General features: G+C 61.1%; 1 protein-coding gene across 16 annotated transcripts in view; it reads right to left on the bottom strand.

Moving 5' to 3' along the window:
* LOC135575375 (uncharacterized) overlaps positions 1 to 27,741 on the bottom strand; it is a 61,873-nt gene extending 34,132 nt beyond the window's left edge. For 7 of the 16 annotated variants that reach the window (XM_065029284.1, XM_065029286.1, XM_065029289.1 and 4 more), the window contains exon 1: positions 1 to 27,741. This exon is cut by the window's left edge. In XM_065029284.1, coding sequence (XP_064885356.1) covers positions 22,768 to 24,240 — 1,473 coding nt within the window. In that variant the 5' untranslated portion in view covers positions 24,241 to 27,741 and the 3' untranslated portion in view covers positions 1 to 22,767. The other 9 variants (XM_065029292.1, XM_065029294.1, XM_065029296.1 and 6 more) reach the window with 9 other exon arrangements.

Here is a 27,741-nt window from a genome sequence, read left to right as displayed (position 1 = left end):
CACAGGGCGGCAGCACCGAGGCGCGCCGCGGCACCGCACTGGGGCGGCCGGGTGCAGCACCGCGCTTTGCCCGCAGCCTTTCCTTCCTTGTCCAATTTATACAACGGCCTCGGCTCCTCAGATTCCGCCAGGGCTGCTCTCCTCGCATTCCCACCAGGTGGTTCCCCAATCCCTTTCCCGCGAGCTAAAATACCCCCCAACGGGCTCTTTTGCAGAGCACCGCTACCGCGCCGTCCTCCCGTTACGCGTCACGCAGGACGACACGGCTCATCTTGTAACAGAGACAAGCAAGAACTACGAACGCTTCTAGCGGCACTCCACAGGCAATACTAAAACCTGCCCACGACGTACCGCCCTCACAAGTTGTGCTCCAAGTTTATCCCGCCCTCTCCAAAACAAAACGATTCCGGCACGCGGCTCAAGTCCGTCTAACGCTCAGCGCCGCGATCGGGACGCTCGGCCACACGGGCGGCTTCACGGCGCTCGCGCCCCTTGCACGCTAAAGCCACCGCAGCTTCCGCTGTAGGTTTTGGCGTTCGAGTGCACAGTCAGAGCCGAGGCCTATCCGAGAATCAAACCGAACTGCGGTACGCCTCACCGCTACGTACGGGGCCGGCTCTACACCGCGACGGAGCGCCGGAACAACCGACACCAAAAGCTGGCCGCACGAGCAACCACCGCACGCCTGTAAGGCGCTCGCAAGCCCGTGCGCGCTATCCTGCCTAAATTCCGTACCGCGACTTACGGACGCCCCGCGAGCGCGTGCCCGGTCCCGGCTCCCAGCGCAGAAAGACCCCTCGCCAGAGGTCCTCGTCCGTCCCCGCCGCCACGCGACCGAGACGAGGAGTCTCTCCAGAGAAACCCCCGGGGCGCGCCGACAGAGCCCTCGACTCCGCGGGCCCCGCGGCCGCACAGAGCGGGTCCTCCGGCCGCCTCGCCGGCTGAAACGGGGAAGGGAACGGGACGGCAGAGTCAGCAGCGCTGCTAAGCCGCATTCTTCACAGTATCACAGTATGTTTGGGACGGGAAGGGACCTCAAAAGATCATCCAGTCCAATCCCCCCGTGGAGCAGGAACGCCCAGGTGAGGTCGCACAGGAGCACGTCCAGGCGGGTTTTGAATGTCTCCAGAGAAGGAGGCTCCGCAACCCCCCTGGGCAGCCTGGGCCAGGCTCTGCCACCCTCACTGAGAAGAAGTTTCTTCTCAAATTTAAGCGGAACCTCTTGTGTTCCAGCTTGATCCCATTACCCCTTGTCCTATCGTTGTTTGCCACCGAGAAGAGCCTGGCTCCATCCTCATGGCACTCACCCTTTATGTATTTATAAACATTGATAAGGTCCCCCCTTAGTCTCCTCTTCTCCAAACTAAAGAGCCCCAGCTCCCTCAGCCTTTCCTCACACGGGAGATGCTCCACTCCCTTAATCATCTTGGTTGCCCTACGCTGGACCCTCTCCAGCAGTTCCCTGTCCTTCTGGAACTGAGGGGCCCACAACTGGACACAATATTCCAGATGCGGTCTCACCAGGGCGGAGCAGAGGGGAAGGAGGACCTCTCTCCACCTACTAACCACCCCCCTTCTAATACACCCCAGGATGCCATTGGCCTTCCTGGCCACAAGGGCACAGGGCTGGCTCATGGTCACCCTGCTGTCCACCAGGACCCCCAGGTCCCTTTCCCCTACACTGCTCTCTAACATGTAATTTCCCAACCTATACTGGAACCTGGGGTTGTTCCTGCCCAGGTGCAGGACTCTACACTTGCCCTTGTCAAATTTCATCAGGTTATTCCCCGCCCAACTCTCCAGCCTGTCCAGGTCTCTGATGGCAGCACAGCCTTCTGGCGTGTCAGCCACCCCTCCCAGCTTGGTGTCATCAGCAAACTTGCCGATAGTGCACTCTATTCCCTCGTCCAAATCGTTAATGAATATATTGAATAATATTGGCCCCAGCGCTGCCCCCTGAGGCACTGCACTGGATACTGGCCTCCAGCTGGACTCCGCACCATTGACTACCGCTCTCTGGCTTCTCTCCTTAAGCCAGTTTGCAACCCACCTCACTGCTCTGTTGTCCAGACGAAGCTGTTCCATTACTTTCCCAGGGACAGAGGAGAGGCTGACCGGTCTCTAATTACCCGGGTCCTCCTTCTTGCCCTTTTTGAAGACTGCAGTGACATTTGCTTTCCTCCAATCCTCGGGCACCTCCCCCGTTTCCCAAGACTTGGCAAAGATGACGGAGAGCGGTCCAGCAGTGACTTCAGCCGGCTCCCTCAGCACCCGCGGGTGCATCCCATCCGGACCCGTGGATTTATGGATGTCCAGACTATTTAATTGCTCCCTAACCCAGTCCTCATCGACTAAAGCAAACTCCTCCACTGACCTGGCTTCATCCGGGGTCTCAGGGGTACAGGGCTCCCCAGGACGGCCTCCGGCAGAGTAGACAGAGACAAAGAAGGCATTCAGGAATTCTGCCTCCTCTGTATCTTCTGCCACCAGGGCACCCACCCCGTTCATCAGTGGGCCTACATTGCCTCTGGTGTTAGTTTTATCTGCTATGTATTTGAAAAAGCTCTTTTTGCTGTCCTTGACCCCTCTCGCCAGCTGTAATTCTAGGGGGCCTTGGCTATCCTAGCTGCCTTCCTGCATCCTCTAACAGCAGCCCTATATTCCTCCCAAGTGGCCAGCCCCTGCCTCCATGACCTGCAAACTCTCCTCTTCTGCTTGAGCATACCCAACAGATCCCTGTTCAACCACGCAGGCCTCCTGGCTCCCTTCCTCGACTCCCTTCGTGTGGGGATGCTCTGATCCTGAGCGTGGAAGAAGCAATCTCTGAATGCAACCCAGCTATCTCGGGCCCCTTTTCCTTCAAGCAGTCTTGCCCGTGGGATTTCCCCCAGCAATTGCTTGAAAAGGCCAAAGTTAGCCCTGCTAAAGTCCAGGGTTGCAATTCTACTTGCTGTTCTGTTCCTGCCACCCAAGATGCTGAACTCCACCTTCTCGTGGTCACTGCAGCCCAGGCAGCCCTCAACCTTTCCTGCTTCGACCAGACCCTCCTTGCTAGCGAGGATGAGATCCAGCAGTGCACCTCTCCCAGTCGGCTCCTCCACCACCTGCATGAGGCGGTTCTCACCGATGCACGGCAGGAACCTCCTGGACTGTGGCTGGCTGGCTGAACGGTCCTTCCAGCAAACAGCAGGGAACTTAAAATCCCCCACAACAACCAGGGCCTGTGACCGTGAGGCCGCTCTCAGCTGCCCATAGAAGGCCTCATCAGCTTCCTCGGCCTGATCTGGTGGCCTGTAACAGACGCCCACAGCAGTGTCACCCCTGCCAGCCTGCCCCTTGATCCTGACCCATACACTCTCAACTCGCTCCTCATCCGCTCCTGGGCAGAATTTAGTACACTGTAGCTGCTCTCTCACATAGAGAGCAACTCCACCACCACGCCTGGCTGGCCTGTCTTTACTTCATTTGATGAGGTTAGTTGTAATCGTTTAGTTTCTCGCTGACAACACGTCTCTTAATTATTAGTTAAATGCAAACCAAGCTCTCAGCTCCTAAACAACGTGTTACTTAACCTTCCGTCTCCCTCTTGTCGTGCAGAAGGAGCTAAAAGGTGAAAAACGTCCCCTCACCGCGCAGGCGGTCAGAAAGCATTTCCCTCACGTCAACCGGTTCCTGAGGGCTGCATCTTGTAGAACTTCACCGCAGCGTACGCTGACTCGGCAGCTTCTCTTCAAAAGCGGGAAGAGAAAACAGGGACAGGCACCTGAAAAAACAAGGCAGAGAACAGAGCAGCTGGGAACACCGTGTCATTCGCACGTGCACGTCCCACAAGCCCCCGAACGTGGGGGGGCTCCCCGAGGAAAACAAAGCGGGGGCAGCGCCCCAAACAGCCGCAGCCCCGGCCCGCAGGCCGGCAGCCGCCCCCCGGCACGGCAACGCTTCCGGCCGACCCGAGAAGGGAGCTGTTCGTGCCGGCCGGTATCGACACCCCCCTTTTCCAGGCAGCTCGGAGAACTCCCTTTGCCAGTGTCGTCCTGGTACGTTTCCCTCGTCCGGCTGCTCTTGTCTGTACCCCGTGTGCACTATCAAGACGGTTTTCTAGGCACGTTTCCCATTGCCTCGCTCGCACAGGGCTTCTAAATTCGCTCTTACCTGTTCGTCCGATCTCGACAGAGCGCGTCAGCTCCTCGCGCCGCGAGGCGCCGCTGCTCTCCCGTCGCCCGTGACGGCTCCTTTGGACCCTAATTCTGATCGGGCTATTAATCTCCTATTAATTGCTTATCCTCTTTGTTACAGTTCCCTGACGTTGGCTGGAGGACACGGCCACCTGGGCTCAGAGACGCGGCTTCCGTACCGGTCTCGGTCCTCTCGGTGGCTGGTTTGACAGCGGAGCCTGCCAATTTATGGCCAGTTTCCTGAGCAGCGTTTCCCTTCTGAGGCCCGTTGCAACGCGTGACGGCAACTCTCCTAGCAACAGCACAGCTTCCAGCAACCGGAGCATCACGTTTAATCTGCCTCCCTTGTGCCGTTAATACACTTTATTCTTTTCAAACGGCTTCAAGGGCCCGCACCCTTCAAGAAACCTGCAGTGCAGCTACTAATCTTCTTCTCTTTGCGTAACTCTACAGCTCACGCGAGAGCAATTGCTTCAGCTTTCTGGGCAGAAGTCCCTGGAGGTAAAGCTTTAGCTTCCCTTACCTGCTGGGCGGTCGGCACCGCACGCCCGGCTTCACGTACCCCTCGCTTCACGCAAAGCTGCTCCCACCGCTGACCCGGGAGGCTTCGGCATCCTCCAGCGGCCGGTCCCTTCAATCCGCTTCTGCTGTTGCCGAGCAACCGTGGGCCACCGACTGCCGGACGGATCCCCTGAGGAAAGAAGCCGCGCCGACAACGTTAGCAGGAGCAATATTTACGTCATTAAACGTTTAAGGAGGCCCCGAGGGAGGGATGTCGTTTGCACACCAATGGGGACCTGACCCCCGTCGGGGGGGGACGGACACCGGCACGCACAGACCCGACCGCGAACCCCCGCGGCTCGATCGGCGTCTCTGCCCCCCCCCCTTGCCGTGCGCTGCAGTACCCGAGTTTCGCCACAGGGCGGCAGCACCGAGGCGCGCCGCGGCACCGCGTTGGGGCGGCCGGGTGCAGTACCGCGCTTTGCCCACAGGACGGCGCCACTGAGACCCGCCGCGGCAGCCCCGGGCGAGCGCTCGTGCCGCGTTTCGCGGGAATCCCGCCAAAAAAACCCCAAAAAACAAACGCGACCAAACAAAAAAGCGCACAGAGAGAGCCGCGGCGCGAAAGCCGCGCCCGCAGGACACGGAACCCGCCGGGGCTCGCCCCGAGCTCCCGCCGGAGCGGCGCCCCGCTCGCCACGCCACCCAGCCCGCCCGCAACCGCGCCTTAGCTCTGCTTGTAACCGTCCCCGCGACCGACGGGGGCTGCGCCGCTCCCGGAGGGGCTGCCGCACCGGGCACGGGCGCTGCGCCGGAGGGAGACGCGGCTCCGGACCGCACGCCTCCCAGCAGCTTCGCCAGCGCGGCCGTAAGGGCGGGGGGGGGCGGGGGGGGCGGGGGGGGGAACCGGAACCGAACGCCTCCGCGCCGCGCCGCCCCCTCCCGCTCCCCCCGTTCCAACGGCACGGTCACCCTCGCCGCTGCCGCACTCACCTGCCGCCTCTTTCGCCGCTCCGTGCCCCTCGCGCTCCCCCGCCGTCCCGCCGGGCTCCGCGGGCACCGACAGCCGCCGCGCCCCGGACACGCGCGCGGCGGGAGGTCCCCGGCTGTCCCCTCCTTCCCCTCCGCCCTTCTGCCGCCTCCGGGAAACCTCACGAAGGGCGGCCCTGAGCCGCCCGCCTCCCGATGCCCGGGCGCCGGCCGCAGCGAGCGCTCCGCAGCCGCCCCGACCCCCGTTCCCGTTCGCTCCCGGTCTCCCCCCCCGGCCCCGGCCCCGAGACACCGCGGACCTATCAGCGCTCGCGGTTTGGGCATGCGCACTAGGGAGACTGCAGCACCCGCCCCTTGCCGCATCCCGGTTCGCTCCCCGGGACACGTCAATCATCTCCCTCTCCGCCTATCAGCGCTCGCGACTGGGGCATGCGCAGTAGGGACACCGCAACGCCCGCCTCTTCCGCACCATCATTGGCTGCGGGCGGCACGCAGTACCCAGCCCTCGACGCCCGCCCCTCCGGCAATCTGATAGGCAGACAGCATGAATTTGCCTGTCAGCTAAAGCTTCATATTAGCTGCCTTTTCCTGGAGAACCAGACACATACATGTTTTGATAAACATTGCAATGGAATGCTTACTTGTTGATAAGGACAGATTCACATCTTGCAAGAGGAGCAACAAGAAACAGGTGACCAACAAACTGACCAACCGTGTATAACATCCCCTTCACATGAATACTTCATATAGAAGTGGCAGATCATGAGGATCTTGTCCTCTTTGCCCCTTTTCGTCCCTTCTGCTTATGGTGACATTAGGAGAGGACCTTGCTAGTCGTCCCTGCAAACTGAGGCCTGCTGAGAGACTGAATCCAGCTCCGGTTGGCTGCAGAGTCCAGTCCAGGACTTCAGGTGCCGGCTCTGCAGTTGCTGAGACTTTCAGGATTGGTTTTGTATTATTTTCTCTACTCTTAATATAGCATTAGTAAAACATTGCCAGTTTTTCCAACTCTCTTCTCTCTGTCCTTCTTTCCCTCCGGATCGCCTGTCCTGAGTGGGAAGGGGGGAGAGGGAGGGGCAAAAGGGGGAAGTGGGGGGGAGACGGGGTTAACAATACATCTGCCAGGGTTTTACTGTCACCCCGCAATCTAAACCCTCGACAGGGGCCAACAGATGGGGGGTCCTGAGAGGAGACAAGAGGGGAAAATGAGGCCTCTGGGATGTGACAAGAGCAACCGGGGAAGTTTTGAGGGGAAGAGAGAAAAGAGTGGAATTTAACGGGGCAAAAGGTCAAACAGGCACCGTGATGCCACCAACGAGCCTGCAGGGACCCAAAGGCAGGCAGGGTAATCGCAGAGGAACTGGGAGGAAACGGGTTTCTGAGGGAACAAGGTGGCGAGTGAGCTTGTGAGGGGTCCAGAGGCAAAGGGATGTGTCCCGAGGAGAACAAATAGAGAGGTTCTTACTCTGAGAAGCTGTCCTTGACTTTGTTCCACCAGCAGCCGTCCTGCGGTCTCGGCACAGCCTGGGGATCCCTGACCCGCACCACCACAACCTTTAACAGCACATCGGGCTGCTCTAGAACCGCAATGACAAACAGCAAGTACTTCTCTAGGACAGCTTTGATGTGGGATTGTTCTGTTTTCTCTGCAACGGACAGGGAGAAATTTCTCCTCCCCACAGCACCACTAAACACCCCACCCATGACTGTTCAGGCGTTTTGGGGCTGAATGCCCCCATCTCTCACTGGCCTGCTCCTCCAGTAACGTCATCGTCACCCCCCGAGTCCCCCCATTTATTCACTCAAAAAAAAAAAAGGTAGAAAAGGAAAACAGCCCCAGCGGGCAGCACGTTACTTTAAAACGCCATTTACCTATGTACATACCAGAGCGCCCAAACATGGGGGGGCAGCGCCCCGAACAGCCGCAGCCACGTCCCACAGGCCGGCAGCCGCCCCCCGGCACGCTGGGGACGGAGGACGGAGCCGCGTCTCCCGCTCCGGCGCTGCTCCCCCCACCCGGGCTGGGGGGTCTGCTGAGCACGGGGCGGTCACAGCTCCCCCTCTGAAACACAGGAATTCCACATTAGAGTTCCGCGTTGGGGCGGCCGGGTGCAGCACCGCGCTGTGCCCGCAGCCTTTCCTTCCTTGTCCAATTTATACAACGGCCTCGGCTCCTCAGATTCCGCCAGGGCTGCTCTCCTCGCATTCCCACCAGGTGGTTCCCCAATCCCTTTCCCACGAGCTAAAATACCGCCCAACGGGCTCTTGTGCAGAGCACCGCTACCGCGCCGTCCTCCCGTTACGCGTCACGCAGGACGACACGGCTCATCTTGTAACAGAGACAAGCAAGAACTACGAACGCTTCTAGCGGCACTCCACAGGCAATACTAAAACCTGCCCACGACGTACCGCCCTCACAAGTTGTGCTCCAGGTTTATCCCGCCCTCTCCAAAACAAAACAATTCCGGCACGCGGCTCAAGTCCGTCTAACGCTCAGCGCCGCGATCGGGACGCTCGGCCACACGGGCGGCTTCACGGCGCTCGCGCCCCTTGCACGCTAAAGCCACCGCAGCTTCCGCTGTAGGTTTTGGCGTTCGAGTGCACAGTCAGAGCCGAGGCCTATCCGAGAATCAAACCGAACTGCGGTACGCCTCACCGCTACGTACGGGGCCGGCTCTACACCGCGACGGAGCGCCGGAACAACCGACACCAAAAGCTGGCCGCACGAGCAACCACCGCACGCCTGTAAGGCGCTCGCAAGCCCGTGCGCGCTATCCTGCCTAAATTCCGTACCGCGACTTACGGACGCCCCGCGAGCGCGTGCCCGGTCCCGGCTCCCAGCGCAGAAAGACCCCTCGCCAGAGGTCCTCGTCCGTCCCCGCCGCGACGCGACCGAGACGAGGAGTCTCTCCAGAGAAACCCCCGGGGCGCGCCGACAGAGCCCTCGACTCCGCGGGCCCCGCGGCCGCACAGAGCGGGTCCTCCGGCCACCTCGCCGGCTGAAACGGGGAAGGGAACGGGACGGCAGAGTCAGCAGCGCTGCTAAGCCGCATTCTTCACAGTATCACAGTATGTTTGGGACGGGAAGGGACCTCAAAAGATCATCCAGTCCAATCCCCCCGTGGAGCAGGAACGCCCAGGTGAGGTCGCACAGGAGCACGTCCAGGCGGGTTTTGAATGTCTCCAGAGAAGGAGGCTCCGCAACCCCCCTGGGCAGCCTGGGCCAGGCTCTGCCACCCTCACTGAGAAGAAGTTTCTTCTCAAATTTAAGCGGAACCTCTTGTGTTCCAGCTTGATCCCATTACCCCTTGTCCTATCGTTGTTTGCCACCGAGAAGAGCCTGGCTCCATCCTCATGGCACTCACCCTTTATGTATTTATAAACATTGATAAGGTCCCCCCTTAGTCTCCTCTTCTCCAAACTAAAGAGCCCCAGCTCCCTCAGCCTTTCCTCACACGGGAGATGCTCCACTCCCTTAATCATCTTGGTTGCCCTACGCTGGACCCTCTCCAGCAGTTCCCTGTCCTTCTGGAACTGAGGGGCCCACAACTGGACACAATATTCCAGATGCGGTCTCACCAGGGCGGAGCAGAGGGGAAGGAGGACCTCTCTCCACCTACTAACCACCCCCCTTCTAATACACCCCAGGATGCCATTGGCCTTCCTGGCCACAAGGGCACAGGGCTGGCTCATGGTCACCCTGCTGTCCACCAGGACCCCCAGGTCCCTTTCCCCTACACTGCTCTCTAATATGTAATTTCCCAACCTATACTGGAACCTGGGGTTGTTCCTGCCCAGGTGCAGGACTCTACACTTGCCCTTGTCAAATTTCATCAGGTTATTCCCCGCCCAACTCTCCAGCCTGTCCAGGTCTCTGATGGCAGCACAGCCTTCTGGCGTGTCAGCCACCCCTCCCAGCTTGGTGTCATCAGCAAACTTGCCGATAGTGCACTCTATTCCCTCGTCCAAATCGTTAATGAATATACTGAATAACATTGGCCCCAGCGCTGACCCCTGAGGCACTGCACTGGATACTGGCCTCCAGCTGGACTCCGCACCATTGACTACCGCTCTCTGGCTTCTCTCCTTAAGCCAGTTTGCAACCCACCTCACTGCTCTGTTGTCCAGACGAAGCTGTTCCATTACTTTCCCAGGGACAGAGGAGAGGCTGACCGGTCTCTAATTACCCGGGTCCTCCTTCTTGCCCTTTTTGAAGACTGCAGTGACATTTGCTTTCCTCCAATCCTCGGGCACCTCCCCCGTTTCCCAAGACTTGGCAAAGATGACGGAGAGCGGTCCAGCAGTGACTTCAGCCGGCTCCCTCAGCACCCGCGGGTGCATCCCATCCGGACCCGTGGATTTATGGATGTCCAGACTATTTAATTGCTCCCTAACCCAGTCCTCATCGACTAAAGCAAACTCCTCCACTGACCTGGCTTCATCCGGGGTCTCAGGGGTACAGGGCTCCCCAGGACGGCCTCCGGCAGAGTAGACAGAGACAAAGAAGGCATTCAGGAATTCTGCCTCCTCTGTATCTTCTGCCACCAGGGCACCCACCCCGTTCATCAGTGGGCCTACATTGCCTCTGGTGTTAGTTTTATCTGCTATGTATTTGAAAAAGCTCTTTTTGCTGTCCTTGACCCCTCTCGCCAGCTGTAATTCTAGGGGGCCTTGGCTATCCTAGCTGCCTTCCTGCATCCTCTAACAGCAGCCCTATATTCCTCCCAAGTGGCCAGCCCCTGCCTCCATGACCTGCAAACTCTCCTCTTCTGCTTGAGCATACCCAACAGGTCCCTGTTCAACCACGCAGGCCTCCTGGCTCCCTTCCTCGACTCCCTTCGTGTGGGGATGCTCTGATCCTGAGGTGGAAGAAGCAATCTCTGAATGCAACCCAGCTATCTCGGGCCCCTTTTCCTTCAAGCAGTCTTGCCCGTGGGATTTCCCCCAGCAATTGCTTGAAAAGGCCAAAGTTAGCCCTGCTAAAGTCCAGGGTTGCAATTCTACTTGCTGTTCTGTTCCTGCCACCCAAGATGCTGAACTCCACCTTCTCGTGGTCACTGCAGCCCAGGCAGCCCTCAACCTTTCCTGCTTCGACCAGACCCTCCTTGCTAGCGAGGATGAGATCCAGCAGTGCACCTCTCCCAGTCGGCTCCTCCACCACCTGCATGAGGCGGTTCTCACCGATGCACGGCAGGAACCTCCTGGACTGTGGCTGGCTGGCTGAACGGTCCTTCCAGCAAACACCAGGGAACTTAAAATCCCCCACAACAACAGGGCCTGTGACCGTGAGGCCGCTCTCAGCTGCCCATAGAAGGCCTCATCAGCTTCCTCAGCCTGATCTGGTGGCCTGCAACAGACGCCCACAGCAGTGTCACCCCTGCCAGCCTGCCCCTTGATCCTGACCCATACACTCTCAACTCGCTCCTCATCCGCTCCTGGGCAGAATTTAGTACACTGTAGCTGCTCTCTCACATAGAGAGCAACTCCACCACCACGCCTGGCTGGCCTGTCTTTACTTCATTTGATGAGGTTAGTTGTAATCGTTTAGTTTCTCGCTGACAACACGTCTCTTAATTATTAGTTAAATGCAAACCAAGCTCTCAGCTCCTAAACAACGTGTTACTTAACCTTCCGTCTCCCTCTTGTCGTGCAGAAGGAGCTAAAAGGTGAAAAACGTCCCCTCACCGCGCAGGCGGTCAGAAAGCATTTCCCTCACGTCAACCGGTTCCTGAGGGCCGCATCTTGTAGAACTTCACCGCAGCGTACGCTAACTCGGCAGCTTCTCTTCAAAAGCGGGAAGAGAAAACAGGGACAGGCGTCTGAAAAAACAAGGCAGAGAACAGAGCAGCTGGGAACACCGTGTCATTCGCACGTGCACGTCCCACAAGCCCCCGAACGTGGGGGGGCTCCCCGAGGAAAACAAAGCGGGGGCAGCGCCCCAAACAGCCGCAGCCCCCGGCCCGCAGGCCGGCAGCCGCCCCCCGGCACGGCAACGCTTCCGGCCGACCCGAGAAGGGAGCCGTTCGTGCCGGCCGGTATCGACACCCCCCTTTTCCAGGCAGCTCGGAGAACTCCCTTTGCCAGCGTTGTCCTGGTACGTTTCCCTCGTCCGGCTGCTCTTGTCTGTGCCCCGTGTGCACCATCAAGACGGTTTTCTAGGCACGTTTCCCATTGCCTCGCTCGCACAGGGCTTCTAAATTCGCTCTTACCTGTTCGTCCGATCTCGACAGAGCGCGTCAGCTCCTCGCGCCGCGAGGCGCCGCTGCTCTCCCGTCGCCGGTGACGGCTCCTTTGGACCCTAATTCTGATCGGGCTATTAATCTCCTATTAATTGCTTATCCTCTTTGTTACAGTTCCCTGACGTTGGCTGGAGGACACGGCCACCTGGGCTCAGAGACGCGGCTTCCGTACCGGTCTCGGTCCTCTCGGTGGCTGGTTTGACAGCGGAGCCTGCCAATTTATGGCCAGTTTCCTGAGCAGCGTTTCCCTTCTGAGGCCCGTTGCAACGCGTGACGGCAACTCTCCTCGCAACAGCACAGCTTCCAGCAACCGGAGCATCACGTTTAATCTGCCTCCCTTGTGCCGTTAATACACTTTATTCTTTTCAAACGGCTTCAAGGGCCCGCACCCTTCAAGAAACCTGCAGTGCAGCTACTAATCTTCTTCTCTTTGCGTAACTCTACAGCTCACGCGAGAGCAATTGCTTCAGCTTTCTGGGCAGAAGTCCCTGGAGGTAAAGCTTTAGCTTCCCTTACCTGCTGGGCGGTCGGCACCGCACGCCCGGCTTCACGTACCCCTCGCTTTACGCAAAGCTGCTCCCACCGCTGACCCGGGAGGCTTCGGCATCCTCCAGCGGCCGGTCCCTTCAATCCGCTTCTGCTGTTGCCGAGCAACCGTGGGCCACCGACTGCCGGACGGATCCCCTGAGGAAAGAAGCCGCGCCGACAACGTTAGCAGGAGCAATATTTACGTCATTAAACGTTTAAGGAGGCCCCGAGGGAGGGATGTCGTTTGCACACCAATGGGGACCTGACCCCCGTCGGGGGGGGACGGACACCGGCACGCACAGACCCGACCGCGAACCCCCGCGGCTCGATCGGCGTCTCTGCCCCCCCCCCTTGCCGTGCGCTGCAGTACCCGAGTTTCGCCACAGGGCGGCAGCACCGAGGCGCGCCGCGGCACCGCGTTGGGGCGGCCGGGTGCAGTACCGCGCTTTGCCCACAGGACGGCGCCACTGAGACCCGCCGCGGCAGCCCCGGGCGAGCGCTCGTGCCGCGTTTCGCGGGAATCCCGCCAAAAAAACCCCAAAAAACAAACGCGACCAAACAAAAAAGCGCACAGAGAGAGCCGCGGCGCGAAAGCCGCGCCCGCAGGACACGGAACCCGCCGGGGCTCGCCCCGAGCTCCCGCCGGAGCGGCGCCCCGCTCGCCACGCCACCCAGCCCGCCCGCAACCGCGCCTTAGCTCTGCTTGTAACCGTCCCCGCGACCGACGGGGGCTGCGCCGCTCCCGGAGGGGCTGCCGCACCGGGCACGGGCGCTGCGCCGGAGGGAGACGCGGCTCCGGACCGCACGCCTCCCAGCAGCTTCGCCAGCGCGGCCGTAAGGGCGGGGGGGGGGCGGGGGGGGCGGGGGGGGGAACCGGAACCGAACGCCTCCGCGCCGCGCCGCGCCGCCCCCTCCCGCTCCCCCCGTTCCAACGGCACGGTCACCCTCGCCGCTGCCGCACTCACCTGCCGCCTCTTTCGCCGCTCCGTGCCCCTCGCGCTCCCCCGCCGTCCCGCCGGGCTCCGCGGGCACCGACAGCCGCCGCGCCCCGGACACGCGCGCGGCGGGAGGTCCCCGGCTGTCCCCTCCTTCCCCTCCGCCCTTCTGCCGCCTCCGGGAAACCTCACGAAGGGCGGCCCTGAGCCGCCCGCCTCCCGATGCCCGGGCGCCGGCCGCAGCGAGCGCTCCGCAGCCGCCCCGACCCCCGTTCCCGTTCGCTCCCGGTCTCCCCCCACGGCGCGGCACCGAGACACCGCGGACCTATCAGCGCTGGCGGTTTGGGCATGCGCAGTAGGGAGACCGCAGCACCCGCCCCTTGCCGCATCCCGGTTGGCTCCCCGGGACACGTCAATCAGCCCTCTTGCCGCCTATCAGCGATCGCGGCTGGGGCATGCGCAGTAGGGAGACCGCAGCTCCCGCCCCTTGCCGCATCCCGGTTGGCTCCCCGGGACACGTCAATCACCTCTCTCGCCGCCTATCAGCGATCGCGGCTGGGGCATGCGCACTAGGGACGCCGCAACGCCCGCCCCTTCGGCAACATCATTGGCTGCGGGCGGCACGCCAATCAGCATCTCTCCGCCTATCAGCGCTCGCTCTTTGGGGCATGCGCAGTACCCAGCCCTCGACGCCCGCCCCCCCGGCAATCTGATTGGCAGACAGAAAGGCAACTGACGTGCCTAGGCAGCCAACCAGCGCTCCGCTCCTCCAGCCCTCCAGCCCTCCCGCGCCATCTGATTGGCCCGCTCTGCATCCTCACCCGCCGGGTCGCCGCCCTGCCGGGACCCCCCCCCCCACCCCGCGCCCTCCGGCCGCTCGGCTTGCCGCCGCCGCCGCCGCGTTTAAAAGGCGACAACGAACCGCGCTCCTCTGCTTCACGCGGAAAAGGGGGGCGGCTGGTCACCCGCAGCAGGAAAAACCCTTCTGTCTTGCCTTGCCCTTCGCCCTTACCATTGCACGGCCGTGCGCTCCTCAACGTAAAGCAGCCGCCTGACAGACGCACGCTCAGAACTTGACTAGGCTGGCTGGGGTTTTTGTCTGTCTTACGCACGCGGACTTGCACTTCTCTGAGGAAACACGTTCTTTTTTAAGCACAGCCTCCCCTCGGGGAAAAAAACGTGCCCGCTCCGAGCTCCCCAACACCAGGGAGCCGCGGGGAAACCAGTGAAAGCCAAGACCCACAGCGGCAACGTCAAGTGCCATTTGGCTTCAGTTCCGATCACGCGCTTAAAAGCCTCTCTCGGTCCTACCGGTGACTGCTCCTTCTCTGGAAGGACAAACTGTCTTACCTGAACATCCTAAACTGAAGGCTCCACGGAACAGAACGGGGATTGAGCCACAGGACAACGTGCCGTCCACTTACGCTAATGGGGGAAAAAAAACCCTAGAGTTCAAACCCAAATTTAAAACTGCACGTGTCTTTTCCAAGCAGAAGGAGCCTGTGATTCCACAAAAAAAGAAGGGCAAAGAGCAGGTCAGCTTACCAGAGAAAGACAGGGACAGGGAGCAAGACAAGGAGACACAGAGAGAGGGAGAGAGAGGCAAAAGGGACGGAGAGGCCAAAATGAGCGCTCCACAGCCTCCCCTCCCTCGCCCCGACCCCCGTTTCCCCGTTAACTCCCGCTACCCGCCCCGGGACCCCACGGACGCGTTTGCCAGGGAGGCAGCTGTTCAAACGGGATTGAGACGGCGCGCTCTGATTGGCTGCTTTCCACCCCGCCGCGCCGTCCTCCTATTGGATGCTCCTTCCCGCGCTCCGCCCCCAGGTGCCCGCCTCAGCGTCGGACCTGACTGAGGACTGCGCAAGTTGGGCATGCGCAGTACGGACACCGCAACGCCCGCCCCCCCGGCAACCTCATTGGCTGCCTACGCACATCAATTGCCATGCTCCCCGCCTATCGGCGCTCCGCCCCTCCAGCCCTCCCGAGCGATCTGATTGGCCCGCTCTGCATCCTCACCCGCCTCGTCTGTCTTCTTCAAGCAAGTTCTGTTTCAAGCACAGCCTCTCCTTGGGGGAAAAAAAAACGCCCGCTCCGAGCTCCCAAACACCAGGCAGCCGCGGGGAAACCACTGAAAGCCAAGACCCACAGCGGCAACGTCGAGTGCCATTTGGCTCCAATTCCGATCACGCGCCTAAAAGCCTCTCTCGGCCCTACCCACGACTGCTCCTTCTCTGGAAGGGCAAGCTGAACGTCCTAAACCGAAGGAACGCAACTCCGCTGACAGCCAATTTGCCTCTTCTCCGGCTTCCCCGCGGAATATCTTGTAGCGCCCTCCAACTCGCAAACGTTCTTCCCCAGTCCACGGCCCCAGAGACGCGGCATCTCCCGAGCGGCGAGCGGAATCGACCGCGCGGGATTTTCTTCACGGCGCGGAGAAGGCCACGCTGGCTAAAAAGCACGCCAGAGCACCCGAACCCGTCTGCCGCCCCCGGCCCGCGGCCCAGAGACCGGGAGCGCCCTGCCCGAGGGGCCGCGCGCCCCGCGGCTCCGGCCGGCAGGTCTCTCTCCCCTCCGCCCCCCGGCACCGAGGAGGCGCTGCCGCCGCCTCGCCCGCGCCCCCCGGCAGCGGGGCCGCCCCGGGAGAGCCGGGGGAACCCGCCTCGCCGCCGCCCCCGGGAAGGGCGCGCGTTTAATCCCCGAGGGAGAGAGAGGCCGGGCTCCCCGCGCTCACCTCCCCAGGGAAGGCGCGGCCAACGGCCGCTCCAGCTCCGAGCGGCTCCCGCTCGTTGCCGCCGCAGGTCACTTCGGCTCCGCCGGACGCGGCCCCCGGGCAGCGCGCGCGCCCCCCTCCGTCTGACGCAGCTCTGGCTCGTCGAGGCCCCCCGCCTCCGCGGCTCCCGCTCCCGACGAGCTCTGTGCAGCAGCCTGGGCTTCCCGCGAGGTCACAGACCCGCCGCTGCCAAAAGAACGAGGACTGGGATTAACCCTCCTAAGGAGCCATCGAGGGAGGGGTGTCGTTTGCACACCAATGGGGACCTGACCCCCGTCGGGGGGGACGGACACCGGCACGCACAGACCCGACCGCGAACCCCCGCGGCTCGATCGGCGTCTCTGCCTGTGGGTTATCTAGGCTTATAGGATATTAGCAAAAATATATATCTATAGTTAATATGCTAGTTCTAGCTACTCGACCTGTTGTGTTAGCATGGAAAATTACTAAGGGCCGTGAAAAGTTACAACATGCAGATGTAAGCACAAAGAGCAGAAACTTGTGATGATAGATGGGAATGTCCTGTTTAGCAACAGGACCTTGTGGCTGTGAGAAAGCAGCCTGTAAAGCTTGCCCAGCACACAGGACACGATAGTAACAAGGAGCTAGGACAGATTTGCATGCTCTTACTAACCTATCATGAGCTCAGCCTTTGTAATATGTATGAGATAATTAATTGTTGTGCCAATCAGCATAATCCACGATAGTAGTTGTTATGCATGTAACAGTATAAAAGAATTGTGTGAAGAGCAATAAAGTGGACACTTTGCTTGCATCAAGTTGCGTCCCCGTCTCTCAATCGCGGCATCTGCCCCCCCCCCTTGCCGTGCGCTGCAGTACCGGGGTTTCGCCACAGGGCGGCAGCACCGAGGCGCGCCGCGGCACCGCACTGGGGCGGCCGGGTGCAGCACCGCGCTTTGCCCGCAGCCTTTCCTTCCTTGTCCAATTTATACAACGGCCTCGGCTCCTCAGATTCCGCCAGGGCTGCTCTCCTCGCATTCCCACCAGGTGGTTCCCCAATCCCTTTCCCGCGAGCTAAAATACCCCCCAACGGGCTCTTTTGCAGAGCACCGCTACCGCGCCGTCCTCCCGTTACGCGTCACGCAGGACGACACGGCTCATCTTGTAACAGAGACAAGCAAGAACTACGAACGCTTCTAGCGGCACTCCACAGGCAATACTAAAACCTGCCCACGACGTACCGCCCTCACAAGTTGTGCTCCAAGTTTATCCCGCCCTCTCCAAAACAAAACGATTCCGGCACGCGGCTCAAGTCCGTCTAACGCTCAGCGCCGCGATCGGGACGCTCGGCCACACGGGCGGCTTCACGGCGCTCGCGCCCCTTGCACGCTAAAGCCACCGCAGCTTCCGCTGTAGGTTTTGGCGTTCGAGTGCACAGTCAGAGCCGAGGCCTATCCGAGAATCAAACCGAACTGCGGTACGCCTCACCGCTACGTACGGGGCCGGCTCTACACCGCGACGGAGCGCCGGAACAACCGACACCAAAAGCTGGCCGCACGAGCAACCCCACAGCAACCGGTTCCTGAGGGCTGCATCTTGTAGAACTTCACCGCAGCGTACGCTGACTCGGCAGCTTCTCTTCAAAAGCGGGAAGAGAAAACAGGGACAGGCACCTGAAAAAACAAGGCAGAGAACAGAGCAGCTGGGAACACCGTGTCATTCGCACGTGCACGTCCCACAAGCCCCCGAACGTGGGGGGGCTCCCCGAGGAAAACAAAGCGGGGGCAGCGCCCCAAACAGCCGCAGCCCCGGCCCGCAGGCCGGCAGCCGCCCCCCGGCCCGGCAACGCTTCCGGCCGACCCGAGAAGGGAGCCGTTCGTGCCGGCCGGTATCGACACCCCCCTTTTCCAGGCAGCTCGGAGAACTCCCTTTGCCAGCGTTGTCCTGGTACGTTTCCCTCGTCCGGCTGCTCTTGTCTGTACCCCGCGTGCACCATCAAGACGGTTTTCTAGGCACGTTTCCCATTGCCTCGTTCGCACAGAGCTTCTAAATTCGCTCTTACCTGTTCGTCCGATCTCGACAGAGCGCTTCAGCTCCTCGCGCCGCGAGGCGCCGCTGCTCTCCCGTCGCCGGTGACGGCTCCTTTGGACCCTAATTCTGATCGGGCTATTAATCTCCTATTAATTGCTTATCCTCTTTGTTACAGTTCCCTGACGTTGGCTGGAGGACACGGCCACCTGGGCTCAGAGACGCGGCTTCCGTACCGGTCTCGGTCCTCTCGGTGGCTGGTTTTACAGCGGAGCCTGCCAATTTATGGCCAGTTTCCTGAGCAGCGTTTCCCTTCTGAGGCCCGTTGCAACGCGTGACGGCAACTCTCCTCGCAACAGCACAGCTTCCAGCAACCGGAGCATCACGTTTAATCTGCCTCCCTTGTGCCGTTAATACACTTTATTCTTTTCAAACGGCTTCAAGGGCCCGCACCCTTCAAGAAACCTGCTTAGAATCAGTGCAGCTACTAATCTTCTTCTCTTTGCGTAACTCTACAGCTCACGCGAGAGCAATTGCTTCAGCTTTCTGGGCAGAAGTCCCTGGAGGTAAAGCTTTAGCTTCCCTTACCTGCTGGGCGGTCGGCACCGCACGCCCGGCTTCACGTACCCCTCGCTTCACGCAAAGCTGCTCCCACCGCTGACCCGGGAGGCTTCGGCATCCTCCAGCGGCCGGTCCCTTCAATCCGCTTCTGCTGTTGCCGAGCAACCGCGGGCCACCGACTGCCGGACGGATCCCCTGAGGAAAGAAGCCGCGCCGACAACGTTAGCAGGAGCAATATTTACGTCATTAAACGTTTAAGGAGGCCCCGAGGGAGGGATGTCGTTTGCACACCAATGGGGACCTGACCCCCGTCGGGGGGGACGGACACCGGCACGCACAGACCCGACCGCGAACCCCCGCGGCTCGATCGGCGTCTCTGCCCCCCCACCTTGCCGTGCGCTGCAGTACCCGAGTTTCGCCACAGGGCGGCAGCACCGAGGCGCGCCGCGGCACCGCGTTGGGGCGGCCGGGTGCAGTACCGCGCTTTGCCCACAGGACGGCGCCACTGAGACCCGCCGCGGCAGCCCCGGGCGAGCGCTCGTGCCGCGTTTCGCGGGAATCCCGCCAAAAAAACCCCAAAAAACAAACGCGACCAAACAAAAAAGCGCACAGAGAGAGCCGCGGCGCGAAAGCCGCGCCCGCAGGACACGGAACCCGCCGGGGCTCGCCCCGAGCTCCCGCCGGAGCGGCGCCCCGCTCGCCACGCCACCCAGCCCGCCCGCAACCGCGCCTTAGCTCTGCTTGTAACCGTCCCCGCGACCGACGGGGGCTGCGCCGCTCCCGGAGGGGCTGCCGCACCGGGCACGGGCGCTGCGCCGGAGGGAGACGCGGCTCCGGACCGCACGCCTCCCAGCAGCTTCGCCAGAGCGGCCGTAAGGACGGGGGGGGCGGGGGGGGGAACCGGAACCGAACGCCTCCGCGCCGCGCCGCCCCCTCCCGCTCCCCCCGTTCCAACGGCACGGTCACCCTCGCCGCTGCCGCACTCACCTGCCGCCTCTTTCGCCGCTCCGTGCCCCTCGCGCTCCCCCGCCGTCCCGCCGGGCTCCGCGGGCACCGACAGCCGCCGCGCCCCGGACACGCGCGCGGCGGGAGGTCCCCGGCTGTCCCCTCCTTCCCCTCCGCCCTTCTGCCGCCTCCGGGAAACCTCACGAAGGGCGGCCCTGAGCCGCCCGCCTCCCGATGCCCGGGCGCCGGCCGCAGCGAGCGCTCCGCAGCCGCCCCGACCCCCGTTCCCGTTCGCTCCCGGTCTCCCCCCCCGGCCCCGGCCCCGAGACACCGCGGACCTATCAGCGCTCGCGGTTTGGGCATGCGCACTAGGGAGACTGCAGCACCCGCCCCTTGCCGCATCCCGGTTCGCTCCCCGGGACACGTCAATCATCTCCCTCTCCGCCTATCAGCGCTCGCGACTGGGGCATGCGCAGTAGGGACACCGCAACGCCCGCCTCTTCCGCACCATCATTGGCTGCGGGCGGCACGCAGTACCCAGCCCTCGACGCCCGCCCCTCCGGCAATCTGATAGGCAGACAGCATGAATTTGCCTGTCAGCTAAAGCTTCATATTAGCTGCCTTTTCCTGGAGAACCAGACACATACATGTTTTGATAAACATTGCAATGGAATGCTTACTTGTTGATAAGGACAGATTCACATCTTGCAAGAGGAGCAACAAGAAACAGGTGACCAACAAACTGACCAACCGTGTATAACATCCCCTTCACATGAATACTTCATATAGAAGTGGCAGATCATGAGGATCTTGTCCTCTTTGCCCCTTTTCGTCCCTTCTGCTTATGGTGACATTAGGAGAGGACCTTGCTAGTCGTCCCTGCAAACTGAGGCCTGCTGAGAGACTGAATCCAGCTCCGGTTGGCTGCAGAGTCCAGTCCAGGACTTCAGGTGCCGGCTCTGCAGTTGCTGAGACTTTCAGGATTGGTTTTGTATTATTTTCTCTACTCTTAATATAGCATTAGTAAAACATTGCCAGTTTTTCCAACTCTCTTCTCTCTGTCCTTCTTTCCCTCCGGATCGCCTGTCCTGAGTGGGAAGGGGGGAGAGGGAGGGGCAAAAGGGGGAAGTGGGGGGGAGACGGGGTTAACAATACATCTGCCAGGGTTTTACTGTCACCCCGCAATCTAAACCCTCGACAGGGGCCAACAGATGGGGGGTCCTGAGAGGAGACAAGAGGGGAAAATGAGGCCTCTGGGATGTGACAAGAGCAACCGGGGAAGTTTTGAGGGGAAGAGAGAAAAGAGTGGAATTTAACGGGGCAAAAGGTCAAACAGGCACCGTGATGCCACCAACGAGCCTGCAGGGACCCAAAGGCAGGCAGGGTAATCGCAGAGGAACTGGGAGGAAACGGGTTTCTGAGGGAACAAGGTGGCGAGTGAGCTTGTGAGGGGTCCAGAGGCAAAGGGATGTGTCCCGAGGAGAACAAATAGAGAGGTTCTTACTCTGAGAAGCTGTCCTTGACTTTGTTCCACCAGCAGCCGTCCTGCGGTCTCGGCACAGCCTGGGGATCCCTGACCCGCACCACCACAACCTTTAACAGCACATCGGGCTGCTCTAGAACCGCAATGACAAACAGCAAGTACTTCTCTAGGACAGCTTTGATGTGGGATTGTTCTGTTTTCTCTGCAACGGACAGGGAGAAATTTCTCCTCCCCACAGCACCACTAAACACCCCACCCATGACTGTTCAGGCGTTTTGGGGCTGAATGCCCCCATCTCTCACTGGCCTGCTCCTCCAGTAACGTCATCGTCACCCCCCGAGTCCCCCCATTTATTCACTCAAAAAAAAAAAGGTAGAAAAGGAAAACAGCCCCAGCGGGCAGCACGTTACTTTAAAACGCCATTTACCTATGTACATACCAGAGCGCCCAAACATGGGGGGGCAGCGCCCCGAACAGCCGCAGCCACGTCCCACAGGCCGGCAGCCGCCCCCCGGCACGCTGGGGACGGAGGACGGAGCCGCGTCTCCCGCTCCGGCGCTGCTCCCCCCACCCGGGCTGGGGGGTCTGCTGAGCACGGGGCGGTCACAGCTCCCCCTCTGAAACACAGGAATTCCACATTAGAGTTCCGCGTTGGGGCGGCCGGGTGCAGCACCGCGCTGTGCCCGCAGCCTTTCCTTCCTTGTCCAATTTATACAACGGCCTCGGCTCCTCAGATTCCGCCAGGGCTGCTCTCCTCGCATTCCCACCAGGTGGTTCCCCAATCCCTTTCCCACGAGCTAAAATACCGCCCAACGGGCTCTTGTGCAGAGCACCGCTACCGCGCCGTCCTCCCGTTACGCGTCACGCAGGACGACACGGCTCATCTTGTAACAGAGACAAGCAAGAACTACGAACGCTTCTAGCGGCACTCCACAGGCAATACTAAAACCTGCCCACGACGTACCGCCCTCACAAGTTGTGCTCCAGGTTTATCCCGCCCTCTCCAAAACAAAACAATTCCGGCACGCGGCTCAAGTCCGTCTAACGCTCAGCGCCGCGATCGGGACGCTCGGCCACACGGGCGGCTTCACGGCGCTCGCGCCCCTTGCACGCTAAAGCCACCGCAGCTTCCGCTGTAGGTTTTGGCGTTCGAGTGCACAGTCAGAGCCGAGGCCTATCCGAGAATCAAACCGAACTGCGGTACGCCTCACCGCTACGTACGGGGCCGGCTCTACACCGCGACGGAGCGCCGGAACAACCGACACCAAAAGCTGGCCGCACGAGCAACCACCGCACGCCTGTAAGGCGCTCGCAAGCCCGTGCGCGCTATCCTGCCTAAATTCCGTACCGCGACTTACGGACGCCCCGCGAGCGCGTGCCCGGTCCCGGCTCCCAGCGCAGAAAGACCCCTCGCCAGAGGTCCTCGTCCGTCCCCGCCGCGACGCGACCGAGACGAGGAGTCTCTCCAGAGAAACCCCCGGGGCGCGCCGACAGAGCCCTCGACTCCGCGGGCCCCGCGGCCGCACAGAGCGGGTCCTCCGGCCGCCTCGCCGGCTGAAACGGGGAAGGGAACGGGACGGCAGAGTCAGCAGCGCTGCTAAGCCGCATTCTTCACAGTATCACAGTATGTTTGGGACGGGAAGGGACCTCAAAAGATCATCCAGTCCAATCCCCCCGTGGAGCAGGAACGCCCAGGTGAGGTCGCACAGGAGCACGTCCAGGCGGGTTTTGAATGTCTCCAGAGAAGGAGGCTCCGCAACCCCCCTGGGCAGCCTGGGCCAGGCTCTGCCACCCTCACTGAGAAGAAGTTTCTTCTCAAATTTAAGCGGAACCTCTTGTGTTCCAGCTTGATCCCATTACCCCTTGTCCTATCGTTGTTTGCCACCGAGAAGAGCCTGGCTCCATCCTCATGGCACTCACCCTTTATGTATTTATAAACATTGATAAGGTCCCCCCTTAGTCTCCTCTTCTCCAAACTAAAGAGCCCCAGCTCCCTCAGCCTTTCCTCACACGGGAGATGCTCCACTCCCTTAATCATCTTGGTTGCCCTACGCTGGACCCTCTCCAGCAGTTCCCTGTCCTTCTGGAACTGAGGGGCCCACAACTGGACACAATATTCCAGATGCGGTCTCACCAGGGCGGAGCAGAGGGGAAGGAGGACCTCTCTCCACCTACTAACCACCCCCCTTCTAATACACCCCAGGATGCCATTGGCCTTCCTGGCCACAAGGGCACAGGGCTGGCTCATGGTCATCCTGCTGTCCACCAGGACCCCCAGGTCCCTTTCCCCTACACTGCTCTCTAACATGTAATTTCCCAACCTATACTGGAACCTGGGGTTGTTCCTGCCCAGGTGCAGGACTCTACACTTGCCCTTGTCAAATTTCATCAGGTTATTCCCCGCCCAACTCTCCAGCCTGTCCAGGTCTCTGATGGCAGCACAGCCTTCTGGCGTGTCAGCCACCCCTCCCAGCTTGGTGTCATCAGCAAACTTGCCGATAGTGCACTCTATTCCCTCGTCCAAATCGTTAATGAATATATTGAATAATATTGGCCCCAGCGCTGCCCCCTGAGGCACTGCACTGGATACTGGCCTCCAGCTGGACTCCGCACCATTGACTACCGCTCTCTGGCTTCTCTCCTTAAGCCAGTTTGCAACCCACCTCACTGCTCTGTTGTCCAGACGAAGCTGTTCCATTACTTTCCCAGGGACAGAGGAGAGGCTGACCGGTCTGTAATTACCCGGGTCCTCCTTCTTGCCCTTTTTGAAGACTGCAGTGACATTTGCTTTCCTCCAATCCTCGGGCACCTCCCCCGTTTCCCAAGACTTGGCAAAGATGACGGAGAGCGGTCCAGCAGTGACTTCAGCCGGCTCCCTCAGCACCCGCGGGTGCATCCCATCCGGACCCGTGGATTTATGGATGTCCAGACTATTTAATTGCTCCCTAACCCAGTCCTCATCGACTAAAGCAAACTCCTCCACTGACCTGGCTTCATCCGGGGTCTCAGGGGTACAGGGCTCCCCAGGACGGCCTCCGGCAGAGTAGACAGAGACAAAGAAGGCATTCAGGAATTCTGCCTCCTCTGTATCTTCTGCCACCAGGGCACCCACCCCGTTCATCAGTGGGCCTACATTGCCTCTGGTGTTAGTTTTATCTGCTATGTATTTGAAAAAGCTCTTTTTGCTGTCCTTGACCCCTCTCGGCAGCTGTAATTCTAGGGGGCCTTGGCTATCCTAGCTGCCTTCCTGCATCCTCTAACAGCAGCCCTATATTCCTCCCAAGTGGCCAGCCCCTGCCTCCATGACCTGCAAACTCTCCTCTTCTGCTTGAGCATACCCAACAGGTCCCTGTTCAACCACGCAGGCCTCCTGGCTCCCTTCCTCGACTCCCTTCGTGTGGGGATGCTCTGATCCTGAGCGTGGAAGAAGCAATCTCTGAATGCAACCCAGCTATCTCGGGCCCCTTTTCCTTCAAGCAGTCTTGCCCGTGGGATTTCCCCCAGCAATTGCTTGAAAAGGCCAAAGTTAGCCCTGCTAAAGTCCAGGGTTGCAATTCTACTTGCTGTTCTGTTCCTGCCACCCAAGATGCTGAACTCCACCTTCTCGTGGTCACTGCAGCCCAGGCAGCCCTCAACCTTTCCTGCTTCGACCAGACCCTCCTTGCTAGCGAGGATGAGATCCAGCAGTGCACCTCTCCCAGTCGGCTCCTCCACCACCTGCATGAGGCGGTTCTCACCGATGCACGGCAGGAACCTCCTGGACTGTGGCTGGCTGGCTGAACGGTCCTTCCAGCAAACAGCAGGGAACTTAAAATCCCCCACAACAACCAGGGCCTGTGACCGTGAGGCCGCTCTCAGCTGCCCATAGAAGGCCTCATCAACTTCCTCAGCCTGATCTGGTGGCCTGCAACAGACGCCCACAGCAGTGTCACCCCTGCCAGCCTGCCCCTTGATCCTGACCCATACACTCTCAACTCGCTCCTCATCCGCTCCTGGGCAGAATTTAGTACACTGTAGCTGCTCTCTCACATAGAGAGCAACTCCACCACCACGCCTGGCTGGCCTGTCTTTACTTCATTTGATGAGGTTAGTTGTAATCGTTTAGTTTCTCGCTGACAACACGTCTCTTAATTATTAGTTAAATGCAAACCAAGCTCTCAGCTCCTAAACAACGTGTTACTTAACCTTCCGTCTCCCTCTTGTCGTGCAGAAGGAGCTAAAAGGTGAAAAACGTCCCCTCACCGCGCAGGCGGTCAGAAAGCATTTCCCTCACGTCAACCGGTTCCTGAGGGCCGCATCTTGTAGAACTTCACCGCAGCGTACGCTGACTCGGCAGCTTCTCTTCAAAAGCGGGAAGAGAAAACAGGGACAGGCGTCTGGAAAAACAAGGCAGAGAACAGAGCAGCTGGGAACACCGTGTCATTCGCACGTGCACGTCCCACAAGCCCCCGAACGTGGGGGGGCTCCCCGAGGAAAACAAAGCGGGGGCGGCGCCCCAAACAGCCGCAGCCCCGGCCCGCAGGCCGGCAGCCGCCCCCCGGCACGGCAACGCTTCCGGCCGACCCGAGAAGGGAGCCGTTCGTGCCGGCCGGTATCGACACCCCCCTTTTCCAGGCAGCTCGGAGAACTCCCTTTGCCAGCGTCGTCCTGGTACGTTTCCCTCGTCCGGCTGCTCTTGTCTGTACCCCGCGTGCACCATCAAGATGGTTTTCTAGGCACGTTTCCCATTGCCTCGTTCGCACAGGGCTTCTAAATTCGCTCTTACCTGTTCGTCCGATCTCGACAGAGCGCATCAGCTCCTCGCGCCGCGAGGCGCCGCTGCTCTCCCGTCGCCGGTGACGGCTCCTTTGGACCCTAATTCTGATCGGGCTATAAATCTCCTATTAATTGCTTATCCTCTTTGTTACAGTTCCCTGACGTTGGCTGGAGGACACGGCCACCTGGGCTCAGAGACGCGGCTTCCGTACCGGTCTCTGTCCTCTCGGTGGCTGGTTTTACAGCGGCGCCTGCCAATTTATGGCCAGTTTCCTGAGCAGCGTTTCCCTTCTGAGGCCCGTTGCAACGCGTGACGGCAACTCTCCTAGCAACAGCACAGCTTCCAGCAACCGGAGCATCACGTTTAATCTGCCTCCCTTGTGCCGTTAATACACTTTATTCTTTTCAAACGGCTTCAAGGGCCCGCACCCTTCAAGAAACCTGCTTAGAATCAGTGCAGCTACTAATCTTCTTCTCTTTGCGTAACTCTACAGCTCACGCGAGAGCAATTGCTTCAGCTTTCTGGGCAGAAGTCCCTGGAGGTAAAGCTTTAGCTTCCCTTACCTGCTGGGCGGTCGGCACCGCACGCCCGGCTTCACGTACCCCTCGCTTCACGCAAAGCTGCTCCCACCGCTGACCCGGGAGGCTTCGGCATCCTCCAGCGGCCGGTCCCTTCAATCCGCTTCTGCTGTTGCCGAGCAACCGTGGGCCACCGACTGCCAGACGGATCCACTGAGGAAAGAAGCCGCGCCGACAACGTTAGCAGGAGCAATATTTACGTCATTAAACGTTTAAGGAGGCCCCGAGGGAGGGATGTCGTTTGCACACCAATGGGGACCTGACCCCCGTCGGGGGGGGACGGACACCGGCACACACAGACCCGACCGCGAACCCCCGCGGCTCGATCGGCGTCTCTGCCCCCCCACCTTGCCGTGCGCTGCAGTACCCGAGTTTCGCCACAGGGCGGCAGCACCGAGGCGCGCCGCGGCACCGCGTTGGGGCGGCCGGGTGCAGTACCGCGCTTTGCCCACAGGACGGCGCCACTGAGACCCGCCGCGGCAGCCCCGGGCGAGCGCTCGTGCCGCGTTTCGCGGGAATCCCGCCAAAAAAACCCCAAAAAACAAACGCGACCAAACAAAAAAGCGCACAGAGAGAGCCGCGGCGCGAAAGCCGCGCCCGCAGGACACGGAACCCGCCGGGGCTCGCCCCGAGCTCCCGCCGGAGCGGCGCCCCGCTCGCCACGCCACCCAGCCCGCCCGCAACCGCGCCTTAGCTCTGCTTGTAACCGTCCCCGCGACCGACGGGGGCTGCGCCGCTCCCGGAGGGGCTGCCGCACCGGGCACGGGCGCTGCGCCGGAGGGAGACGCGGCTCCGGACCGCACGCCTCCCAGCAGCTTCGCCAGAGCGGCCGTAAGGACGGGGGGGGCGGGGGGGGGAACCGGAACCGAACGCCTCCGCGCCGCGCCGCCCCCTCCCGCTCCCCCCGTTCCAACGGCACGGTCACCTTCGCCGCTGCCGCACTCACCTGCCGCCTCTTTCGCCGCTCCGTGCCCCTCGCGCTCCCCCGCCGTCCCGCCGGGCTCCGCGGGCACCGACAGCCGCCGCGCCCCGGACACGCGCGCGGCGGGAGGTCCCCGGCTGTCCCCTCCTTCCCCTCCGCCCTTCTGCCGCCTCCGGGAAACCTCACGAAGGGCGGCCCTGAGCCGCCCGCCTCCCGATGCCCGGGCGCCGGCCGCAGCGAGCGCTCCGCAGCCGCCCCGACCCCCGTTCCCGTTCGCTCCCGGTCTCCCCCCCCGGCCCCGGCCCCGAGACACCGCGGACCTATCAGCGCTCGCGGTTTGGGCATGCGCACTAGGGAGACTGCAGC

This window comes from Columba livia, chromosome 13 (genome assembly GCF_036013475.1).
Source record: "Columba livia isolate bColLiv1 breed racing homer chromosome 13, bColLiv1.pat.W.v2, whole genome shotgun sequence".
Lineage (NCBI taxonomy): Eukaryota > Metazoa > Chordata > Aves > Columbiformes > Columbidae > Columba > Columba livia.
The sequence above is the reverse complement of the archived record's forward strand: the minus strand, read 5'-3'. Positions and strand labels throughout refer to the sequence as shown.